The following is a 23,461-nucleotide window of genomic DNA, read 5'->3' as shown; positions in this document are numbered from 1 at the left end:
TACTTTTTTTTTCTAAACGTCTTTTGCACTATCAATTGTTTTTCTTGATGAATATTGGATATAAGGTTTTCCCTCCGTTCCAAATTATAAGTCCTACTGAATTTTTTGGTACATCAATTTTTCTGATATAACACTTATAAAACAATACTCATTACAGTGTTTTTATTTTAAAAGAAAATCGCCTCGAGGACTTAACTTATTGGGTCGTCTCGGTGTATTTTTCATAGTTTCACACGCACAATCAAGTGAGCTAGGGTCAGTTCCTAATGTTTTCACAGATTTATCATCTCTGTCTAAACCTCTAGTTGCAAGGTTTTTGTGAGACTTGCTCCTTAAAAAACCAGACCAAAAAACTCTTTTTTTCCTCTTTATATGTAAATTATGTGACGCAGACCTTTAAAAAAATTATCCCTGTTTCTGCACTCACTGCTTGGAAAACAAAGAGGTTGTCATAGATATGCATTAGCTAGTACTCTCTTTGTCCCTGAATAAATAGATTCCTAAAGTTATCTAAGTCAAATCTTTTAAACTTTGACCGAATTTCTAGAAAATCGCTTTAAAATTTATAACATCAAATTAGTATAATTAGAGATACCATATAATTAATATATTTTCATAATGTGCTCATTTTATGTCATAGTTCTTGTTACTCTTTTCTATAAATTATTATTAGTCAAACTAAAGATAGTTTGACCGGCATAGATTATAAGAATTGATTTACTTGACGGATGGAGTAGTATCAAGTTCTTGCTTATTGATCGGTAGGGTACACAGATGCAATATATATATATATATATATATATATATATATATATATATATATATATATATATATATATATATATATATAATAGTACATAATATAATATATACACACACAAGTTGACAAGTAGGGAGAGAGGACACAAGCTTGCATGCATGCATGGGAGATCATGGATCGGTCGATCTCGCGTGACTGTTATATTAGTACTAAAATTATTCTATTATTTTATTTATTAGCACATGCATATGCATGCATCTAATCTGATTCTTGCTTTCACATCACATGCACTTGCAGCATGGACCGTTGCATGCATGCTGTCCCATTAATCCTATATATACACACATGTTTGCATCTTCTGGATCATCGATCGTTCGTCCTATGTTCATCATCGCATCCTACATCTTCAGATGTTTCAGCCTGTACATGCACATATACAGATTTCCATCAGTGCTGAATGAAAAGATAAGCTACGTACAAGCTGGTACGGCTAATTGATACAAGCTGGCAGCTAAAAGCAAGCTACTGCGTCCACACACCTGTCAGGCGGCCCCGTAGCCGGTGGCGCAGCGGTACGCCGGGAAGGGCACCTTGCCGGACTCGATGCGGTCGACGTCCTGCTCCAGCAGGTCGTAGTAGCGCCTGACGTCCTCGGCGGACTTGCCGCCGCCGACGGCGCGGGCGATGTTGTGCCACCGGTCCGGCGTGTCGTTGTCGTACACCGCCAGCGCCTGCTCGAACAGCTTGTTCTGCCTCGGCGTCCACTGCGCGCGCGCCGCTGCGGCGCTCGTCATCGACAGCGACGCCATCCCACTCTGCTGCTTCTCTTCGATGCACTAGCTTAGAGCTCGCTCGGGTCGAGAGGAAGCTAGCTAGCTATAGGCTATAGCTAGATGCTGTGTGCTGAGCTGATGAGAGGAGGAGGTGTGGGAAGGGATGCTATTTATAGATCGAAGCAGCAGTGGCCGTGGCGGGAGGAAGGGAGGCCTCACGGGAGTCATGGAGAGGGAGGTGGACCATGGCGCATCATCGATCAGGGTCGTGGGGAGGAGGAGCTAGGACGACTAGGAGGAAAAGACAAGAGGAGGGAAGGAATAATGCCAGCGGGGGCACACACTGCAGTTGAGACGAGAGAGGAGCAAGCTAAAGAGAGCCAGCAGGAGCAGCAGCTGGGAAGGGAACAAAGATTTCTGTCCCCTGGGAGTGGGGGATCTCATCTACTCCGAACCTTTCTATCGCATCCCCCCTCTCCGGTCACGTCGCGATTGGCATCTGTTCTACTTCTTCTGTCGTCTCCTCCTCCGACGATCCTGACCAAACATATATTCACAGCTTGAGAGCTAGCTCGATCGCTTCTCCGGCATGAATGTGTGTCAATCTCCAATTATTCCATACTCTCTTATGATCAATGAAATACTCCTACTCATGAAGGTGTTCTGTTGTTAATTAACACAAGAAAGGAGCTGAAATCCTAGCTAGTACCAAGCATAGAGTATGCTCTTATTTCCTACTTCTTTCAGGCACCCAAATACACTGGTTATTGTTAGCTAATTCACTGTATTCCTTGTGTGAACACATCAAGGGAAGGCGGCGCTGAACTGGCCTCCTGCTGTGACACTATAGCGCTGCAGCCATGCAGTGGCCGGCGCAGAGTCAGCCCTGTATGTTGTCTAGTTACTGTTACAGCATGTGGGCTGTACTAGAACTATATAAATAAAGTTGTAAAAATAGATCACCACGACAACTCAGTGAAGAGAGTTCAGATTTGCCATCACACAGATAGGGCTTCGGCCAACGCTGGTGTCTTTGTATTGTGCGTGCTTGCTCTGTTCTCCCTTCTTCTTCTAGCTCTAGTCGTAGTGCGTGACACGGACAACGCCTACTCGTGGTCGGCACGGCTAGTGGGTGCTTGACAACACTAGCGGGTGCTCGGCAAGATCGGCTGAGTGGTTCACTCTCCTGAGCCGGTGATCATGTGGGCCAACAAGTGGTATCAGAGCAGTACGAGTGCCGTCGCCATTCTAACCGATGGCGATGACGGGCGGTTCGGAGTTGGGCGACAGCAGTGGCACTGCTGTGGCTGCCCAGCCACGAGAGGAGGTTGTTGTTCGTACGGTGCGGGAGGTCAGCGGCACCAGTTGGCCGACGCTGACTCGCACCAACTATGGAGAGTGGTCGATGACCATGAAGGTCAAGCTCAGAGCCCGACGGCTCTGGAATGCTGTTGACAAGGGCGCCGACAATGAGGAGAATGACATGTCAGCGTTGGAGGCTATCCTCGCTGCTGTACCGGCGGAGTACAGGAAGTCGTTGGGGGAGAAGAGCTCGGCTAAGGAGGCGTGGGAGGCTATTGCGGCGATGCGCGTCAGTTCCGACCACGCAAAGAAGACGATGGCCCAGCTTTTGAAGCAGGAGTACGCCCTCCTCAAGTTCAAGGATGGTGAAACGGTGGAGGACTTCTCCCTCCGCCTGCAGATGCTCATCAGCAAGCTGAAGGGCCATGGTGTCACCATCGACGAAGAGAAGGCGATCTCCAAGTACCTCCACTCCGTGCCGGCAAAGTACATCCAGATCGCTCTCTCCATAGAGACGATGTTGAACTTGTCCACCCTCACCATTAAAGATGTGACAGGCCATCTACGGGCGGTGGACGAGCGTCTGGAGCAGGCGATAGCAACGACGGACAGCGGAAAACTCCTGCTGACGGAAGAGGAGTGGGCTGCTCGGAGGAACTTCGGGAAGGCAGCCTCCTCCAGTTGCGGTGGCAAGGGCAAGCACCGCGACAGGGCTTCTTCGGAGAAGAAGCAGGTCGACCCCAACGCCTGCCGGCGTTGCGGGAAGATGGGCCATTGGGCACAAGAGTGCCCAAATCGCAAGCGGGAGAAGAAGGCTGAAGCTCACCTGGCGCGAGCCGATGATGAGGATGATGCCACTATCCTGATGGCGATGTTCTGTGCACTGCACGACGTCGAGGCCGAGGAGAAGAAAGAGGCGACGACGGTGGAAGGACCTGGGAGGGCCCTGAAGACCGTCAACCTCGACGAACCGCGCGCCCAAGTTCACCTCGGGCGTGTGGGCGCTGGCCAAGAGCAGCGGTGGTATCTAGACTCTGGTGCCAGCAACCACATGACGGGCTCCAAGGAATCCTTCTTCGAGCTCGACGGCGATGTTACCGGTACGGTGAAGTTTGGTGACGGCTCAAGGGTGGCTATCCAAGGGCGCGGCACCATCATCTTCAGATGCCAGAACAGGTAGCACCATGCGCTAACGGATGTATATTACATCCCGCAACTGCGTTCCAGCATCATCAGCATTGGTCAGCTGGATGAGCGCGGTAGCGAGGTTCTGATCAAAGACGGTGTCCTTAGGATCAGGGACTGGGAGCAGCGACTTCTTGCCAAGGTGAAGAGGTCCCTGAACCAGTTGTACTTGCTCGACCTGAAGGTAGAGCAGTCGGTGTGCCTGGCGGCAAGGCACTCTGAGGAACCGTGGATGTGGCATGCCCGGTTCAGACATCTCAGCTTCGACGCGCTTGGTCGGCTAGAGAAGATGGTCCGAGGACTACCCCACATTAAGCATGGAGGCGAGCTATGTGACAGCTGCCTGGCCGGGAAGTAGAGGAGGCTACCTTTCCCAAAGGCAGCCAAGTATCGCGCGGAGGAAGCTCTTGAGCTCGTTTACGGCGACCTCTGTGGGCCGATCACGCCTGCTACATGCGGTGGTCGGCGGTACTTCCTCCTGCTCATGGATGATTGTAGTCGCTACATGTGGTTGCAACTCCTGACAAACAAGGATGAAGCGGTGGCGGCGATCAAGAAGTCCAAGACGCGCGCGGAGGCCGAGAGCGACAAGAAGCTCCATGTGCTGAGGACTGATCGCGGTGGTGAATTCACTTCGGTGGAGTTCGCTGCGTACTGCGCGGATCAGGGTGTGGGGCAACACCACACCGTGCCATACTCGCCACAACAGAATGGTGTGGTGGAGAGGTGGAACCAGACGGTGGCCGGCATAGCTCGATCCATGATGAAGGCCAAAGGGATGCCGGCAAAATTTTGGGGAGAGGCAGTGACCACGGCGGTGTTCATCCTCAACCGCGCTCCGACCAAGGCCCTGACGGGCAAGACGCCGTCCGAAGCTTGGTACGGGTGCAAGCCGAACATGTCATTCCTCCGAACATTCGGTTGTATCGGCCACATCAGGAAGACGAAGCCGAACCTCACCAAGCTAGAGGACAGGAGCACACCGATGGTGTTCCTAGGCTACATGGAGGGTACCAAGGCGTACCGGCTCTACGACCCATGCGGAGACAAAGTGCTTATCTCGCGCGACGTTGTGTTCGATGAGGAGGCGGCTTGGGACTGGAGCAGTCCGAGCATAGGAGAAGCTGGCGGCTTCACCAACACCTTCGTCGTCGAGCACTTGGTCATCCACGGTGGTGGAGACGCTGTGGAACAGGTGCCGAGCACTCCGGGAGGAGGGCCGAGCACTCCGGCGGTAGAGTCGAGCACTCCTGGGGCAGTGCCGAGCACTCTGGGAGGAGTGTCGTGCACTTCTGGAGGGATGCCGACCACGCTAGGAGTGGTGCCAAGAGGTTCAGCTGTGGTGGCGACCACTCCAGGATGGGTGCCGAGCACTCCCGTGGCGGAGCCAAGACATCTTGCAGTGGTGCCGACCACTCCAAGACTGAGACTAGACACTCCTACAGTGTGGCCGAACACTGCAGGAGTTATGACGAGCTGTCCAGAAGTAGTGCCGAGCACTTCAGGTGCTATGCCGGGCACTCCGGCGGAACAGGGAGCTCCATCGACGTCGATCGAGTTCGCCTCACCTCCAAGTGACATCACTGAGTTTGTGGACACCTACCACGAAGGTGAGGAGGTGCGGTTCCATAGGCTGGACGATATCGTCGGCGGCACAGGTCCCTCAGGTCTGGTGGGCAGGCTGCTCAATGACGCAGAGCTGCTACTCATCAGCGCAGAGGAACCACCCACGTTCGCGCTAGCCGAGCGCGATGGAAACTAGCAACGGGCGATGCTGGAGGAGATGAAGGCGATCGAAGAAAACGAGACTTGGCAGCTTGTCGATTCACCTCCAGGATGCCGTCCGATCAGCCTGAAGTGGGTGTACAAGGTCAAAAGGAACGAGCTCAGCGCCATTATCAAGCACAAGGCGCGCCTCGTCACCTGAGGCTTTATTCAGCGTGAGGGCATCGACTTCGAGGAAGTCTTTGCGCCAGTAGCGCGCATGGAGTCGGTTCGTTTGCTACTAGCCTTGGCAGTAGCAAAGGACTGGCGCGTCCATCATTTGGATGTTAAATCGGCCTTCCTTAACGACGAGCTGGCAGAAACGGTCTTCGTCAGGCAACCTCCAGGGTTCGCTGTCAAGGGAGAGGAGCACAGGGTGCTCCGACTGCGTAAGGCGCTCTACGAGCTGCGGCAAGCCCCTCGAGCATGGAACGCCAAGCTTGACGCCACGTTGGGCGAGCTTGGGTTTCAAAGGTGCGCAACTAAGCACGCGCTCTACACGCGACGACGGGGAAGGAAGAGCTCGTGGTTGGCGTGTATGTGGATGACTTAATCGTTATTGGCGTGCGCACGGAGGACATCAACAGCTTCAAGTGCGAGATGGTGGCTCGTTTTCGAATGAGCGATCTCGGCGCACTCTCCTACTACCTCGGCATCGAGGTAAGACAGGGGAAGGAGGAACTCACGCTCGGTCAGAGCGCATATGCCTCCAAGCTGTTGGAGAGGAGCGGCATGGTGGAGTGCAAGCCATGCGTGACTCCGATGGAGGAGCGGCTGAAGCTGATGAAGGCCAGTACCACGGCGAAGGTGGATGCAACACTCTACCGGAGCATCGTCGGCGGTCTGCGCTACCTAGTCCACACGAGGCCGGACATTGCGTTCGCCGTGGGCTACGTCAGTCGCTTCATGGAGGATCCCAGAGAGGATCACTGGGCTACGGTGAAGCGGCTACTGCGCTATGTCAAGGGGACGGTGAACCATGGGATCATCTTCCCAAAGACTAGCGAGAGTAGGCTGCAGCTCACGGTGTTCAGCGATGCAGACATGGCGGGGGACATCGACGGGCGACGGAGCACCTCTGGTGTGCTCGTCTTTCTCGGGTCGGCCCTAATTTCATGGCTGTCGCTGAAACAGAAGGTGGTGGCGCTATCTACGTGCGAGGCAGAGTACGTAGCGATAGCCACAGCGGCGTGCCAAGTTGTGTGGCTACGCCGGCTGCTGGGCGAGCTGACCGGTATAGAAGCTCACCCACCAGCACTGATGGTGGACAACCAGCCTGCCATCGCCCTTGCGAAGAATCCGGTTCTGCATGACCGGAGTAAACACATCGACGTGAAGTTCCACTTCCTTAGGGACTGTGTTGATGGAGGACAAATCGTCATTGAGTTTGTCGAAACTGGTCGGCAGCTCGCGGACGTCCTCACCAAGCCGCTCGGACGACTTCGACTCACGGAGCTGAAGGAGATGATCGGCATGGAGGGGGTACAAGGTTTAACAGTAGGATTAGGGGAAGATTGTTAGCTAATTCACTGTATTCCTTGTGTGAACACAGCAAGGGAAGGCGGCGCCGAACTGGCCCCCTGCTGTGACAATGTAGCGCTGCAGGTGCAGGCACCGCACCGCTCACCTGCAGCACTGTAGCATGCAGTGACCGACGCAGAGTCAGCCCTGCATGTTATCTAGTTACTGTTACAGCACGTGGGTTGTACTAGAACTAGATAGATAGAGTTGTATAAATAGACCACCACGGCAACTCCGTAAAGAGAGTTCAGATTTGCCATCACACAGACAGGGCGTCGGCCAACGCTGGTGTCTTGTATTGTACGTGCTTGCTCTGTTCTCCCTTCTTCTTCTAGCTCTGGTCGTAGTTCGTGGCACGGACAACGCCTACTCGTGGTCGGCACGGCTAGTGGGTGCTCGACAACACTAGCGGGTGCTCGGCAAGATCGGCTGAGTGGTTCACTCGCCTGAGCCGGTGATCCTGTGGGCCAACAGTTATCTCACACTGTGAAAATATTCAGGAGGAGGCGCTGCATGTGGAGATCGATCGAACACAACAATTAAAATCATAGGTTTTCGTTGGAACATGCACACATTACAGACTGCGGAAAATGCTTGACAACTTACAGCTTACACGCACAATTATTTGGTCAAGAACATTCAGTCGCTGTCTCCAAATAGCTAGTTGCAAAGAAAGATTGGATTCCATCACTAGGAAGAGAGTGTGTGGAAATAAGATCCATAGGTGAGCGTATATATCTTGCTTTTTCAAAGAGAATAATATCGAGCAATCTAGCTCCAACCTTTTAGTGAATGACTAATTTAATCACCAGAAACTAAAGCTGATTATTCCTGCTCTGTGAGTGTGTGTGCCACGACCGATATTCGGATCTGTTCAACCCTCTAGGCGATTCGATTCAGGAACGTTTGAAGGCAACGGCTCGCCTTTCTCAACTCTGTATATTCTCTTCTACGTATATATATTGATGATGAGGAAACATATACTACAATAGAAAAGAATTATGTGAAGAAAGAAGTAGCTATATATGTCTTGATCTGATTTCTATCCATTATCTAAAAAATGTCATGATCTAGCGTAAATAAATAATAAAATTATAGACTCAATCGAACGTGTGCATGTACTCACTGCAATGAAAACAAAAGTTAATTCATCCTTCTTGCGGATTGACACCTAATATATGAACTAGGTTTGGACCTCTGTCAGAAAAAAAGAGAGAGATTCAATTCTGATGTTTCTAAACAAAAGTGATTCAGGTTTCAGAATGGGAAGGAATCCACTATAAACTTTTGACCAAGTCACCCCGAACCTATTTACCTACGATACCGGGTTACTTGACAGTTTGTTTGTTTTTTTTTTTTTTGGAAAATGGGTTAGTGCTTGACAGTTGACACAGTGCTGGTGGTGGCTGCTTAGGTTCAGGTGTATATACATAGTATTTCCTTAATGTCTACACAGCGCAGTATTTCCTTAATTTTCTCATTTGGTAGAAGTTAATCTTTCTGGTGGTTTTCATGTGGAACTTTTTTTTTGTGAACAGTTTTCATGTGGAACTTTCAGTCACAAGAAAACAGATTTTAAATTTTATGAATTATATTATCGATATGCAGCATTGTATTCAAAATAAAATAAAATTATGTGCACAAAGTTTATTATCGTTTTTGTTTTCAAAACATAGCACAACCCACCCTGTTAATCAGGCGGGCAACGTTGACAGGCATTGTCGTCTACGGTCTACAGACGAAAAAATAAGTAGTTAGGACACTCCTAATACATATAAACTAACATGTTTCTATCTCTATTAATTATCTCTTGCTACATGGACATTTTGCTGATGCGTCATGTACCGAATTAAAGAAACCGTTTCTTAGCAAGGAACTGTGTCTTCACGTGAATCGATGGTAGAAGAAACTACGAATGCTACATTGTGGAGGGCTACTAGATCCATCCAGTAGTTGGATGAGGAGAGCGGATTGGGTAAGGGATAAGAAAGGGCCCCGCACGAAAAAATCAGCATTGTAAGAGATGTGATTTCCTTGGATAGTTTCGTAGACTATGAAAATCATCCAATAGTTTATGCATTGATAGTGCCCTTAAAAAAATATGAGCACTTGTATTGAATCGATGAGTCAAACTTGGTCGGGCAAGTTCCACATCAAAGAACACGGATACTTAAGCTACATCTAGTTTTCAGTATCACTCTTGATATATGGCTATATTATTTAATTTTGAGTTTTATATAAAATTTGTGAAAAAATTATGTGCTTCGCCAGAAACGCGTTGTTTGTACCAAACATTTATACCTTAATAATTACAAAGATGCGCAAATTTTTTGTTTATTCGAGAAAAAAAAACCAAGTCTTCCATTTTTCATTGTCGAAAAAAGGTACGTATCCTCGATTATTGCCGCTTGCTGCTATTCGATCGAACAAAATACGTCGAAAACAAAAACGAAAGTTTACCATATTCGAACTTGCATTGTTATCCCCGGCCCACTTGTTGTAAAAAGCGCCTCGATCCTTGGAACATGTGATGATGATGTGACCACTCTGATTCTTTTTGCAAGTTGAAGCGAGAATCCCTCACATGAGATGCGTTAGAAAAGTAAACGTACTCGGGAAAAAAATTAAATCGAAAAAAAAAATCATATCTGCTAGTGTTAAAGCGCTAATATATATGAAGCGAAGTCGTAGTGCGTGCTCAAACATGCATGTTTTCAAAAGGGTCAGACAGCTTTTAGTCCGACTAGTTCATCATACTGTGCAGCAATACTTATATCTTTTCAAATATTTATTTATCTTGAAAGAGAAAACAACATCATACATAAGGGTTTTTTTAAATAAAGATATCCTCCCCTAGTTTCAAATCCCATGTCGAAAATATAAGCATAATCTATCTGCGTTTGTGATTTTAGCTTCGTGCTAATAAGTCTAACTTCACATCGACATGCTACTAGTTCAAATAAATCACTATGAAAACATATTTCATGTGAAGAATTTAGAGCTAATTAATCTGATACTGTAAATACTAATATATTTTTCTATAAATTTAGTCAAAATTAAATAATTTTGATTTAGATTACGGCTAAAGCATGACATATGATTTGAACAGGGACTGCTAAAGAAATATTATAGAGAATACACCCATTGATGAGAGACATGAGCAAGAGGCTTCAAGAAAACTTGTGTTTTCATAATTATATGAAGCCGGTAAAGAAACAAAACAAAACTCCATAGGTATTTGAAAACACCCGAGTCCATTGAAAAAAGCAGAATATTTGATGGAAGATTAGGAGATCCCTTGGAGCATAATTTTCTAGATGCTGCTAGTCAAAGTGTCGTTTCGAATGGAATTATATATATTTCCGAGTAGTGGTAATAATAAATCTCTATTTTTTTTGTGCCTCTTATCTGGGTACAACTGTAGTATCTGCTCATGTACAGACACCCACCCACCCTACACACTCACACCACACGTACACAAGCAAACCTACAAATATACTCAGATCACTGGATCGTGTCCTTCTTGAGATCACCGGGTTAATAAATCTCTATTGAATATGCACATGATAAGTTTATTCTTATTATTTTTGGAGAGATAATATGTTTATTCTCATGAAAAGCGGTGTGCCCAATAAATCAGTGTTTGGAAGTATTTGTGCTCGAATGGAGAAGCTGAGGAACACACTTTACATTAATTGTGATATGGCTAGCTAAAATATAGCTAGTAATACATGGACATTATTTCACAAGCATTGACCGACCATCGATCGATCAATGTCAGTCTAATAATTAACTAATGTACAATTGTAAATCATATATACAGGAGGGGTGAAATTAAACATGATACTTCTCTTCCATTCTTCGCCTACTCCTCCTCCTTCTTCCCTATATAGCTAGGGTTATTTTCGGAGAGCCATTGTACGGTAATATTATAAGTTTACACCAACAGTTGCAAGGAACTGTCATACATATTTTGTACGTCTCGGGCGGCCGTCATTTGTCTTCATCACTGCAGCTTCATATACTTGCCCCTGCTGGTGCATCCAATAAAACACGTAATTAATTAAGGACCAGTTTGATACAAGAGCTAATTATTAGCTAGCTAAAAATTAGTCCTAGTGCATCTAAATAGGTAGGCTAATAGATAGAAAAAATTTTAGTCAAGTTTCTAACTAGTTGTTAACCAACTAGCTAGTCAAATTAAGTTAAGTTGAGCTCATTTTAGTTTAACTAGTAATTAGCGCTAGCTCGTGCAAACAGGCCTTAAGAGATGCGTTCGGTGCATGCATGTGAGGGCATGTGTCAATGTAGCTTGCTAGCTCTTCTTATGTGTCAGACAACGGAGATGTCGGCAAAGGATGATATAGGATGCATGTGGAATTAAGGTACACATATTTATCTAGTATCTACACATATATCTAGCTAGCACTAGCACCGTTTTGTTTGTTTGAATATGGGCTATATATATATATATATATATATATATATATATATATATATATATATATATATATATATATATATATATATATGTGTGTGTGTGTGCGCGCGCATCTAGCGACCTTTCTAATAATAAGGCCTTGTTTAGTTCCAAAAAGTTTTCCCAAAAAGTGCTACAGTGGCCATCATATCGAATCTTGCGATACGTGTATGGAGCATTAAATGTAAACGAAAAAAAAACTAATTGTACAGTTTGATTGGAAATCGCGAGACAAACGTTTTGAGCCTAATTAGTCCATGATTGAATACTAATTGCCAAATAAAAACGAAAGTGCTACAGTAGCCAAATTCCTAAATTTCACCTAACTAAACACAGCCTAAAGCTTATCACTGCCACACATGCATGCGTCAGGATTACATCTCATGTGACCAACCAGCTCTACTGTAGTGCATGCCATGCATGTCCACACTTTCCACATGCAAACACCTACGTACCAAACTGCCCTGCGACGAGCAAAAGTAAGTTGTTGATGATGGCTACGTCGCGTACCTGGTGGCGGCCATGTCGTCGAGGCCGCCGCCGGCGACGGGCGGCGCGCTGCCGTAGCCGTAGCGGGGGAAGGGGACGCGGCCGGCCTCGATCTGGGTGACGTCGTGGACGAGCTGCTCGAAGTGGCGGCGGACCTCGTCGGCGGACTTGGTGCCGCCCATGTAGCGGGCGATGTTGTGCCACCGGTCAGGGGTGTCCCGGTCGTACACCGCCAGCGCGCACTCGAACTGCTTGTTCTGCCGCTGCATCCACGCGCGGGACGACGACGACGACCCGCCGGAAGCCATTGTTCTGTTCGTTCTACTTCTAGCTAGCTCGAGCACGGGCCGGGGTACTCTGAATGCTGCTAGCTGCTGCTACGATTTCTACAAGTGTGAAGTAGTGTCAGTGTCAGATCGATCTATCTATCTATAGCTTGCTACTGCCAGATGTCGAGTGCATGCATCATGCATGCAAATGGTTCGTTGTTACTGAGATAATGAAACTGTCTGGCAGGAGGAGCGTATATATAGAGCTAGAGAGAGCGTGTGTATGGTACGGTCGGAACAAGATAGCGGGCCGAGCTCGCTGCTGACACCTACGTGACGTACGTGCGTGCTCCGATCCTTTATTTGTCGTCTTTGCTTGCCGCCGTGTGCCACCTCTGACCCCCCCCCCCCCCCCCCCCCCCCCCCTCTCTCTCTCTCTCTCTCTCTCTCTCTCTCTCTCTCCTTGACCATGGTCCATGCATGCATGAGGCTGATAATGTGCTTCCTCACGTGACAAGCAAGCAAGGATAGTTAAGAGACTAGAAGTTAATAAAAAAAATCTAAATACACGCACGCATCATGCGTGTGTGATTTCTAGCCTTCAAATTAAGGTTCTGTTTGGATCTAGATTTTTTTAGGTCAATGTCGAAGGAGCTGAGGAACTCCACCGGAATAAATTTATCACAGATTCCGGCAAGCCGACGGTGCAAAACACCTGGTACATGGGCGACCCTTGAAAAGTCCAACAGGGTACAAAGAGAGAGGGAAGAGAGATTGCAACCAACAACAACACCAGCAATATCACATACAGAGATACAACCACACTAACCACAGGGAGAACTAACAATGCTACAACTCTCACTACGGAGGCATGTCGATGAACGCCGAATAATGCACCGCCAAGATACAAAATTCCGATGAGCTCCAGTCCATGGGCTGTAAGGCACTGATTGAGTCAAAATTGATAGACGACGGCTATGAAGTACATCTTCTATGGAGCTTATACGGGATCTAATCACCTTCCACCTACGCCCCTAGAGGAGAGGAAGCCTCCAAGGTTGGAGGACCGACGGTTGGAGAACGAGGAGATCCAAAAGAGGGGATCAGTGTCCCGCTAACCTGGCATATGGTGAGAAGAAGCTAAGCAATCGAGGAACCTGGAGGACGTCAGGGCAAGGTCATCGGCAGCAGACACCACCCAACAAATAGCATGTGCCTAGGACCGACGATCTAGATAGTGATGTAGAATATAAATTTTAGACAAAAATAATGAAGGGTGTTTGAATCCATTGCACTTGCATAATTAGAGTCTCCAAAAATCAGAGTTTGGATAGTTTGTTGGGTTTTAGAATCTCATTCTAGAATTCAAGTGTCCCATTCTCATTTTTATATCTGTCCATTCTCATTTTCCTTTGGAGATCCAAACAACACCTAACTCATTAAATATTCTATATATGATGGTTTTTTTTAAAAGATAAATAAACAATATGAGTCTAGCAGTATATATCTTATATTGTCAATATTGTATGTGTGTAATTCTTTACAAATTACTGAGGTTCGAGTGAGGACGACATATATTTTGGATTGTAGGAGTACACACGGACTATTCAGGCTTGGATTGACCTTTTGTCTACTATACAAAGTTACAAACAAATTCATGCATATTAATTTCAGTTGATATGTTAATCTGATCTTCGATCTGTACTGTGTAAAGTTTATTTTTTTCCTCTTTCTTTGTAAGCTTTATATCTATGCAATTAAGTCGACACGCACGCCCTTCCCCATACCGGTCGTCCTTTGCGATGAAAGCGAATCGGAACCTCTTGTTAATTATCAAAATCTATATCTTCACTGAAAATAAATATATATGTGCCACAGATTATCTTGCTGGAATCTCCATATATATATATATATATATATATATATATATATATATATATATATATATATATATATATATATATATATAAATGCATGGTACCCTTTGTTTCTTTCGTTGAACGGAATGTAATAAAATACCAGCTAGTATATCAGTTTGTGGTGCACTGCACTGTTTGAAGAGCATCTTGCAAGATGCTATAGCTCTGAAAAATTCACTTGAGAACAAAGACCACAAATAACATTTTTTTATTCAGAAAAAGGAAGCTTTATTTCCTGCCTCTCTCTACGACACCACAAATAATACACAAGATTATGTGTATTTATATAAGATGCTCCCACGGTGTGTGGAATTGTTCCAATGCATTCACTGATGAGCCGGAATGATACGTTGCCGCTCTCAAATCAAATTACATCACACAAGTTGGTCTCCCCAGGCTGCAGGTAGCTAGGGTGCCGGATTCTGTCCTGGCAACTGCTGTCTACCAAGAAGAACATATGCTGCCAAGGCCAAGCAACCTGCATGCAGTTACGCGCGTAGATTCATCAGGGCCCTTTCCTTTCCCCTACCTGGCCTGAGCTGCCTCCAAATGGAATCCTTATCATTTCTCTATTGGACCTGGGATCTTCCGCACGGGTAAGCCGACCGGTCACTGGGTAAGCCGACCGGTCACCGGCGTTCTCGCACACACACTATGGCTGGAGGTAGAAGAGGGAGGGAGAATAGAGCGCACACACACAGCACAAGCACCAGCGTTGGCCGAAGCTCTGCAGAGGAGATGGTAAAACTGAACTCGCTCTCTTTACTGAGTTACAGTGGGAAGCAATATATACAACTCTACCCATCTAATCCTAGTACACAGACATGTTAGGCTACCATGCTGCTATAGTGACTAGATATGACAGCATGACTGACTTTGGCGCCTGCCCCTGCTGTGGCTATAGTGCGGCAGGGGAGCCTTTCGGCGTCTGCTCCTGCCGCGGCTACAGTGCAGCAGCAGGGAGGCCTTTCGGCATCTACCCCAGCCACACGTTCAGAGATGGGAGATCAGCATATTACTTTACAATTCTTCCCCTAATCCTGCTGCTAACCCTAGAACCTCCACCATGCCGATCATCTTCTTCAGCTCTGTGAACCGAAGATGGCCGATCGACTTGGTGAGGACGTCCACGAGTTGCCGACCAGTTTCAACGAACTCAATGACGATTTGCCCTCCATTGACACAGTCCCTGAGGAAGTGGAACTTGATGTCGATGTGCTTGCTCCAGTCGTGGAGAACCGAATTCTTCAAGAGGGCGATGGCAGGCTGGTTGTCCACCATCAGTGTTGGTGGGTGAGCTTCCACACCGGTAAGCTCGCCCAGCAGCTGACGTAGCCACACAGCTTGGCACGCCGCTGTGGCCACCACCACGTACTCTGCCTCGCACATGGACAGCGCCACCACCTTCTGTTTCAGCGATAGCCATGAGATTGGAGCCGACCCGAGGAAGATGAGCACGCCAGAGGTGCTCCACCGTCCATCGATGTCCCCCGTCATGTCTACATCGCTGAACACAATAAGCTACAGCCCACTTCCACGGTCTTGGGGAAGATGATCCCCTGAACCACCGTACCCTTGACGTAGCGCACAACCACTTCACCGCGGCCCAATGATCCTCTCGGGGATCCTCCAGGAAGTGGCTGACGTAGCCCATGGCGAACGCAATGTCCGGCCTTGTGTGGACTAGGTAGTGCAGACCACCGATGATGCTTCGGTAGAGTGTTGCATCTACCCTCACCGCGGTACTAGCCTTAGTCAGTTTTAGCCGCTCCTCCATTGGAGTCACGCACGGCTTGAACTCAACCATGCCGCTCCGCTCCAACAGCTTCGAGGCATATGCGCTCTGACCGAGTGTGAGCGCCTCCTTCCCCTGTCTCACCTCGATGCCGAGGTAGTAGGAGAGCGCACCGAGATCGCTCATTCAAAAACGAGCCACCATCTCACGCTTAAAGCTATCGATGTCCTCCGCACATGCGCTGGTGACGATCAAGTCGTCCACATACACACCGACGACAAGCTCCTCCTTCCCCCGTCGCCACGTGTAGAGCGCGTGCTCGGTTGCGCACCACGTGAACCTAAGCTCACCCAGCGTGACGTCAAGCTTGGCGTTCCATGCTCACAGGGCCTGTCATAGCCTGTAGAGCGCCTTGCGCAGTCGGAGCACCCTGTGTTCCACTCCCTTGATGGTGAAACCTAGAGGTTGCCTCACAAAGACCGTCTCCGCCAGCTCGCCATTGAGGAAGGCCGATTTTACGTCTAGGTGATGGATACACCAGTCCTTCGCTGCTGCCAAAGCTAGTAGCAGTTAGAAAGGCTCTCATACTACAGTGCCACACCATGTGGTTGAACCCTAGCCAGAAACAACAGCTTTGTTAATTGCAACTAGTGATGTACTGCACTTACATATAGTGCTAACGGATTTGTGATCCTTGTTGGTTCAACTGTTGTCAACTGTGTTTGTCAGGATAAATATATTGTCTTAAAAAGAGGGGATCATGTATGACACGTGTGAAAGCTCTAGTTTGGTTTTGGTGAATTGATGAAACCCTAAGTGCTAACCTAGTTTATCAAAGTGATTATGAGATAGATAGCACTACTCTAAGTGGTGAAGCAAATGAAGATCGTGACATGATGATGGCGATGCCATGGTGATGATCAAGTGCTTGGACTTGGAAAAGAAGAAAGAGAAAAACAAAAAGTAAAAGGCAAAGGTAAAATTGATAGGAGCTTTCCGGTTTAAGTGATCAAGACACTTAGCGAGTGTGATCACATTTAGAATCAATAGCCATACTACTAAGAGGGGTGAAACTCGTATCAAAATATGGTTATCAAAGTGTCACTAGATGCTCTAACTCATTGCATATGCATTTAGGATCTAGTGGAGTGCTAACACCCTTGAAAACATTTGTGAAAATATGCTAACACATGTGCACAAGGTGATACACTTGGTGGTTGGCACATTTGATCAAGGGTGGTGAAGTTCGGGGTCAAAAGGAGAAGTTTCATATTGACAGGACTTTGACCTTGCGTCCGGTCAGTGGCGCTCAATGAAGGCCGCCCTCGGTCCCTTGATCGGACGCTGAAGAGAAAGAGGGACCGGACGCGGAGGGGGTGCGTCCGGTCACCTAGTGACGTACGCTGACGCAAGCAACATAGAGAGGCTGAGTTGACCTGACGTAGGCCTAGGTCCAGTCATGAGCCACCGGACGTGTCCAGTCGCGAATTTCTACCTCTAGAACCTTACTGGAAGTGACCGAACGTCAGGCGACAGTGCGTCTGGTCCTACACTGTAGTGCGTCCGGTCGCAACTTAACATGTGGCGCGAAGCTGACTAGCCGTTAAGATCGGGCGCTTAGCATTTGAGGCCAATCACATGTGGCGAGCATCGAGTGACTAGACGCTGGGGTCCTATGTCCGATCAACCTGATTGGCGCATCCAGTCAGACCGTGTTTCACTGGACAGAGGAGCCAATGGCTCTATTTGTGGGGGATCTCTATTTAAGCCCCATGGCCGGCTCAAGCTCACTCTATTGGCCATTTGCATTGACATAGCAACCTTGGGAGCTTAGCCAAAGCCCTCCCACTCATCTCCATCATTGATTCATCATCTTTGTGAGATTGGGAGAGAATCCAAGTGCATTGCTTGAGTAATTACATCTAGAGGCACTTGGTGTTCGTGTTTCGCTGTGGGATTCGCTTGTTACTCTTGGTGGTTGCCACCACCTAGATGGCTTGGAGCAGTGAGGATCATCGAGCGAAGGTTGGTGATTATATCTGGCTCCGATCGTGGTGATTGTGAGGGGTTCTTGACCTTTCCCTGGTGGAGAGCCAAAAGATACTCTAGTAAATTGCTTGTAGCTTGTGTGATCCTCATCTTGTGTTGGTTGTGTGGCACCCTATTAAGGGTTTGGCGTGCGATGCCAATTAGCGTATGAACCTCCAAGCGAGTGAATTGCCACAACAAGGACTAGCTTGCCGGCAAGCAAGTGAACCTTGGTAAAAATCATTGTCATCATTTGATTCCAAGGTGATTGGTCTTCATTGGTATTCATTATTGTGATTGATTGGTTCATTCCTCGACTCGGTGGTATAACCATCTTGCTCTCTCTCTCTACATTACCGCAAACTAGTTGTCAAGCTCTTTAGTGCAGCTAGTCATGAGAGCTTGTTAGTTTGGTTAGTGTGGCTCTTTAGTTAGCCTTTGAGAGCACACTAACTTAGTATAGTAACATAGCCATTGTGTGGATAGAGACTATAGAAACCAGAATTGTGGTAGGTGGCTTGCTTTTTAGTAGGCTAGCGCAACACCCGCTTCGCCTCATATTTGTCTAAACAGTTTGCTAAGTATTGTTGTAGAATTTTTTAATAGGCTATTCACCCTCCTCTAGCCACTAGGACATTTCCAGTGGTATCAGAGCCGTGGTCACCGTGATTTGAGGCTTAACAACCTTCAGTGTCAAAATAGCTTAAATCAACAATACTAAGAAGGCACCCCAATTTGATGGCTCAAACTATACCTATTGGAAGGCTAAGATGACAAATATCAAGTCAATCAATAGGAAGGTTTGGAAAGTGATGGAGACCAAGATTGAGATAGAAGATCTAGAGAATCCAACCGCCGCCGAAGAATTGCTTCTCCAATACAATGATATTGCTCTTAGTGCCAGTCATGATGCCATTGATGAGAGAACATTTGAGCAAATCAATAACATTGAGATGGCTCATGAAGCATGGAAGAAGTTGGAGAAATCATTTAAGGGCACTCAAGCCGTGAAGGGTGCCAAGGCATATATCCTCAAGGAGAAGTTTGCTGGTTTTAAGATAAAGGAGGATGAAAGTGTGCCAGAGATATTTCATAGGTTACAAGTGCTTGTCAATGATCTCAAAGCACTTGGTGAGAAGGTGGAGGACAAGGACTTCTCCCATAAGTTCTTGAGATGCTTACCCTCAAGATTTGGCACATTGGTCACTATTCTAGTGAGGAGTGGTTTGGACACCATGACACCAAACCAAGTATTCAGAGATATAATGACCGATGATACATATAGAGATGATGATGAGAAGGAAGAAAAGAGGGAGAAGAAAGATGACAAGGATGACAAGAAGAAGAGTGTGGCGTTCAAGGCCACATCATCTAAAGGCAAGGCAAAGCAAGAATCATCAAGTGAAGATGAAGACTTGAGCTTTGATGAGATGGATGATGAGAAGATGACTCTCTTTGTCAATAGATTTGGCAAATTCATGATGAAGAAGGGCTACCATGCTAGAAGAAAGCAGTCTTCATCTAAGAACAAGGAAGAATCAAGAAGGTGTTTCAATTGTAGAAGCAAAGATCATCTTGTTGCTCAATGCCCATACAATAGCGACAATAGTGATGACAACAAGAAGAACAAGAAGAAGGACAAGAAGAAAAAGAAAGAGAAGAAGGACAAGATGACCTTCAAGAAGAAGAAGGGTGGTTCATATGTAGTCACTTGGGATAATGATGCTTCCTCAAGTGATGACGATGATAGTGAAGACGACAAGACCACCAAGAAGAAGGCACTTGCAAGCATTGCTATCAATGAGAAGCCTTCTCTCTTCGACATTTCATCATGCTTCATGGCTAAGGCCACTAAGGTATAAACTTGTGATGATGAAAGTGATGAGGAACATGATAATGAAGATAAAAATGAGAGTGATAGTGATGATGATGAACCAACTAAGGATGAATTACTTGACATGCTAGATGATGCTAAAGAACACTTTGACATTAAGAGAAGGGAATGCAAAAGCTTGCGTAAGGAACTAAAAGTCCTTTAGCAAGCCTTTGATGAGCTCAATGCATCTCATGAGAGGCTAGAGGAAGCCCATGAGAAGCTTGACAAGGTTCACAAGAAGCTTGAAAAAGCTCATTCCTCTTTGCTTAATGAACAAAATGAGAAGAAGCATGTTGAGACATGTGATGTAGGCTTAACTTGTGATATAATTAATGAATCATTCTATAAGTCTATCATTGTTGCTCCCACTAACCCTTCTTATAGCACTTCTACTTCCACCTCATCTAGTAGTGACGGTTTCACATGTGATGCCTCACTAATGGTTGAGAATGAGACCCTTAAGAAAGAGGTCAATGAGCTCACTCACACCTTGGCTAAGGTCTATGGTGGTGAGGACCGCTTGCTTATATGCTTGGGTAGCCAAAGAGCTTCTCTCTATAAAGAGGGATTGTGCTATACCTCCAAGAAAGGCAAGGCGGCCTTTGCTCCTCACAAGACTAGTTTTGTGAAGAACAATGGTCGGTTTTGCACTAGTTGCAAGCAAGTTGGTCATAAAGAGCATGAGTGCAAGAACAAGAGCAAAAATGCTAATGTATCCTGAATTAAGATTGATTCTTTCTATGTGCTTATTAAGGGAACAAATGGTGTGAAAGCTAAGTTCATTGGTACATCATGGATGGGCTCAAAGAAGAAAGCTATTTGGGTGCCAAAGAGCTTGGTCACTAACCTTCAAGGACCCAAGTAAGTTTGGGTACCTAAAAAGAATAGATCTTCTTTTGTAGGTCAATTACAAAGCCGGAGGAAGGCATTGGGTTCTTGATAGTGGGTGCACTCAACACATTACCGGTGATGCAAGAATGTTCAACTCAATCAATACCAATGGCATGATGGTTATGATAGTATCACATTTGGTGACAATGGCAAAGGCAAGGTCAAAGAGCTTGGTAAGATTACAATATCTAATAACATGAGCATTTCCAATGTATTGCTTATTGAGAGATTGAACTTCAATTTGCTATCCGTGGCTCAATTGTGTGATCTTGGATTCAAATGTATATTTGGGGTAGATAATGTAGAGATCATAAGTGTAGATGGCTCTAACTTGATCTTCAAAGGCTTTAGATATGAGAATCTATACTTGGTTGATTTTAATGCTAGTGAAGCTCAACTATATACATGTTTGTTCACTAAGTCTAGCATGTGTTGGTTATGGCATAGAAGGCTTGGTCATGTTGGAATAAAACAATTGAATAGATTGGTTAAGCATGACTTGGTTAGAGGCTTGAAAGATGTTATGTTTGAGAAGGATAAGCTTTGTAGCTCTTGTCAAGCCGGCAAATAAGTTAGAAACACCCATCCTAGAAAAAGCATGATGAGCACTAGTAAAGCATTTGAGTTATTGCACATAGATTTATTTGGGCCAACACAATACAATAGCATCGGTGAAAACAAATATGGCTTTGTGATAGTAGATGATTATACTAGATACCCATCCTAGTGGCACAAGTTTTAATTTTTAATATCCATGCTTGTGTGGTGTATGCTAGTTGTAGGTTTGAATGATAAAATAAAAAAACTAGCATGCATAGGTTAAGTAACTAGACTCATGATCATATTATGAAAACTAGACCCTTGCTTCTAATGTTGATCTCATAGGGTATTCTAGTTTTTTTGTATGTCTAGTTACTCATGGTGCTAAGGATGGTATATTGGTGCACTCCGATTGATATCACGCTTTAAAGGTCCATCTTTTATACCTTAGCATCATTTGGTAGACATTGCCTCCTATATTTCCTATTTAAGCATATGTGCAAGCTACAATTCAAACTCTTAGCACATATGTAGGGGAAGCAATTGTTACCATTTGTGGTTTATGAAACTTGTCCATATCCTTTTACACATGGCAAATATGCTTGGGCAAGCAATATGGATTCAATTAAATTTCAATTTATATCTTTGTGTAAGGGTTGTCATCAATTATCAAAAAGATGGATATTGAAAGCTCTAGTTTGGTTTTGGTGAATTGATGAAACCCTAAGTACTAACCTAGTTTATCAAAGTGATTATGAGATAGGTAGCACTACTCCAAGTGGTGAAGCAAATGAAGATCGTGACATGATGATGATGATGCCATGGTGATGATCAAGTGCTTGGACTTAGAAAAGAAGAAAGAGAAAAATAAAAAGCTTAAGGCAAAGGTGAAATTGATAGGAGCATTTCGGTTTAAGTGATCGAGACACTTAGCGAGTGTGATCATATTTAGGATCGATAGCCGTACTATTAAGAGGGGTGAAACTCGTATCGAAATGCGGTTATCAAAGTGCCACTAGATGCTCTAACTCATTACATATGCATTTAGGATCTAGTAGAGTGCTAACACCCTTGAAAACATTTGTGAAAATATGCTAACACATGTGCACAAGGTGATACACTTGGTGGTTGGCACATTTGATCAAGGGTGGTGAAGTTCGGGGTCAAAAGGAGAAGTTTCATAATGACAGGACTTTGACCCTGCATCTGGTCAGTGGCGCGCAGTGAAGGCCGCCCTAGGTCCCTTGATCGGACGCTGAAGAGAAAGAGGGACCGGACGCGGAGGGGGTGCGTCCGGTCACCTAGTGATGTATGCTGACACAAGCAACATAGAGAGGCTGAGTTGACCTGACACAGGCCTGGGTCCGGTCATGAGTCACCGGACGTGTCCAGTCATGAATTTCTGCCTCTAGAACCTTACTTGAAGTGATCGGACGCCAGGCGACAGTGCGTCCGATCCTACACTGCAGTGCGTCTGGTCCTACGCTGTAGTGTGTCCGGTCGCGACTTAACATGTGGTGTGAAGCTGACTAGCCATTAAGATCGGGTGCTCAACATTTAAGGCTGATGACATGTGGCGAGCATCGGGCGACCAGACGCTGGGGTCCTGCATCCGGTCAACCTGACCGGCACGTCCGGTTAGACCATGTTTCACTAGACAGAGGAGCCAACGGCTCTATTCGTGGGGGCTTTCTATTTAAGCCACATGGCCAGCTCAAGTTCACTCTCTTGGCCATTTGCATTGACATAGTAACCTTGTGAGCTTAGCCAAAGCCCTCCCACTCATCTCCATCATTGATTCATTATCTTTGTGAGATTGAGAGAGAATCCAAGTGCATTGCTTGAGTAATTGCATCTAGAGGTACTTGGTGTTCGTGTTTCGCTGTGGGATTCACTTGTTACTCTTGGTGGTTGCTGCCACCTAGACGG

The 23,461-nt window shown here is 46.2% G+C and overlaps 3 protein-coding genes across 4 annotated transcripts; 1 reads left to right on the top strand and 2 right to left on the bottom strand.

The window, feature by feature from the left end:
• Positions 1–956: 956 nt before the first annotated feature.
• On the bottom strand, positions 957–1,758 carry LOC136513374 (protein RADIALIS-like 3). Of its 2 annotated transcripts, none has more exons than XM_066507378.1 (2): positions 1,351–1,758; positions 957–1,180 (listed from the first exon to the last, which is right to left on the bottom strand). In XM_066507378.1, exons 1-2 carry the CDS (start codon positions 1,567–1,569, stop codon positions 1,124–1,126), a joined length of 276 nt encoding a protein of 91 aa, XP_066363475.1. In that variant the 5' UTR covers positions 1,570–1,758; the 3' UTR covers positions 957–1,123. The 2 variants fall into 2 exon arrangements, with proteins under 2 accessions (XP_066363475.1, XP_066363476.1); XM_066507379.1 differs by having other exon boundaries at positions 1,300–1,723.
• Positions 1,759–2,788: 1,030 nt separating this feature from the next.
• On the top strand, positions 2,789–4,378 carry LOC136511291 (uncharacterized). The gene is made up of 3 exons (XM_066505415.1): positions 2,789–3,200; positions 3,393–3,708; positions 4,063–4,378. The coding sequence occupies exons 1-3, from the start codon at positions 2,789–2,791 to the stop codon at positions 4,376–4,378; spliced, it is 1,044 nt and encodes a 347-aa protein (XP_066361512.1).
• A 6,856-nt stretch (positions 4,379–11,234) lies between these two features.
• On the bottom strand, positions 11,235–12,690 carry LOC136514133 (protein RADIALIS-like 3). The gene is made up of 2 exons (XM_066508122.1): positions 12,296–12,690; positions 11,235–11,336 (listed from the first exon to the last, which is right to left on the bottom strand). The coding sequence occupies exons 1-2, from the start codon at positions 12,580–12,582 to the stop codon at positions 11,312–11,314; spliced, it is 312 nt and encodes a 103-aa protein (XP_066364219.1). The 5' UTR covers positions 12,583–12,690; the 3' UTR covers positions 11,235–11,311.
• Between the last annotated feature and the right edge of the window lie 10,771 nt (positions 12,691–23,461).

The sequence above is a fragment of the Miscanthus floridulus genome, chromosome 16, assembly GCF_019320115.1.
Source record: "Miscanthus floridulus cultivar M001 chromosome 16, ASM1932011v1, whole genome shotgun sequence".
Lineage (NCBI taxonomy): Eukaryota > Viridiplantae > Streptophyta > Magnoliopsida > Poales > Poaceae > Miscanthus > Miscanthus floridulus.
This window is presented reverse-complemented; position numbering and strand designations above follow the sequence as displayed.

Coding starts and splice junctions, on each gene's coding strand:
- LOC136513374 (XM_066507378.1), bottom strand. CDS start 1,569: ATGGCGTCGCTGTCGATGACGAGCGCCGCAGCGGCGCGCGCGCAGTGG. Junction 1,181..1,350: donor ACCGCATCGAGTCCGGCAAG/GTGCCCTTCCCG, acceptor GTGCATGTACAG/GCTGAAACATCTGAAGATGT.
- LOC136511291 (XM_066505415.1), top strand. CDS start 2,789: ATGGCGATGACGGGCGGTTCGGAGTTGGGCGACAGCAGTGGCACTGCT. Junction 3,201..3,392: donor CCTCCTCAAGTTCAAGGATG/GTGAAACGGTGG, acceptor AAGATGTGACAG/GCCATCTACGGGCGGTGGAC. Junction 3,709..4,062: donor GCCACTATCCTGATGGCGAT/GTTCTGTGCACT, acceptor ACTGCGTTCCAG/CATCATCAGCATTGGTCAGC.
- LOC136514133 (XM_066508122.1), bottom strand. CDS start 12,582: ATGGCTTCCGGCGGGTCGTCGTCGTCGTCCCGCGCGTGGATGCAGCGG. Junction 11,337..12,295: donor GACGACATGGCCGCCACCAG/GTACGCGACGTA, acceptor ATGCACCAGCAG/GGGCAAGTATATGAAGCTGC.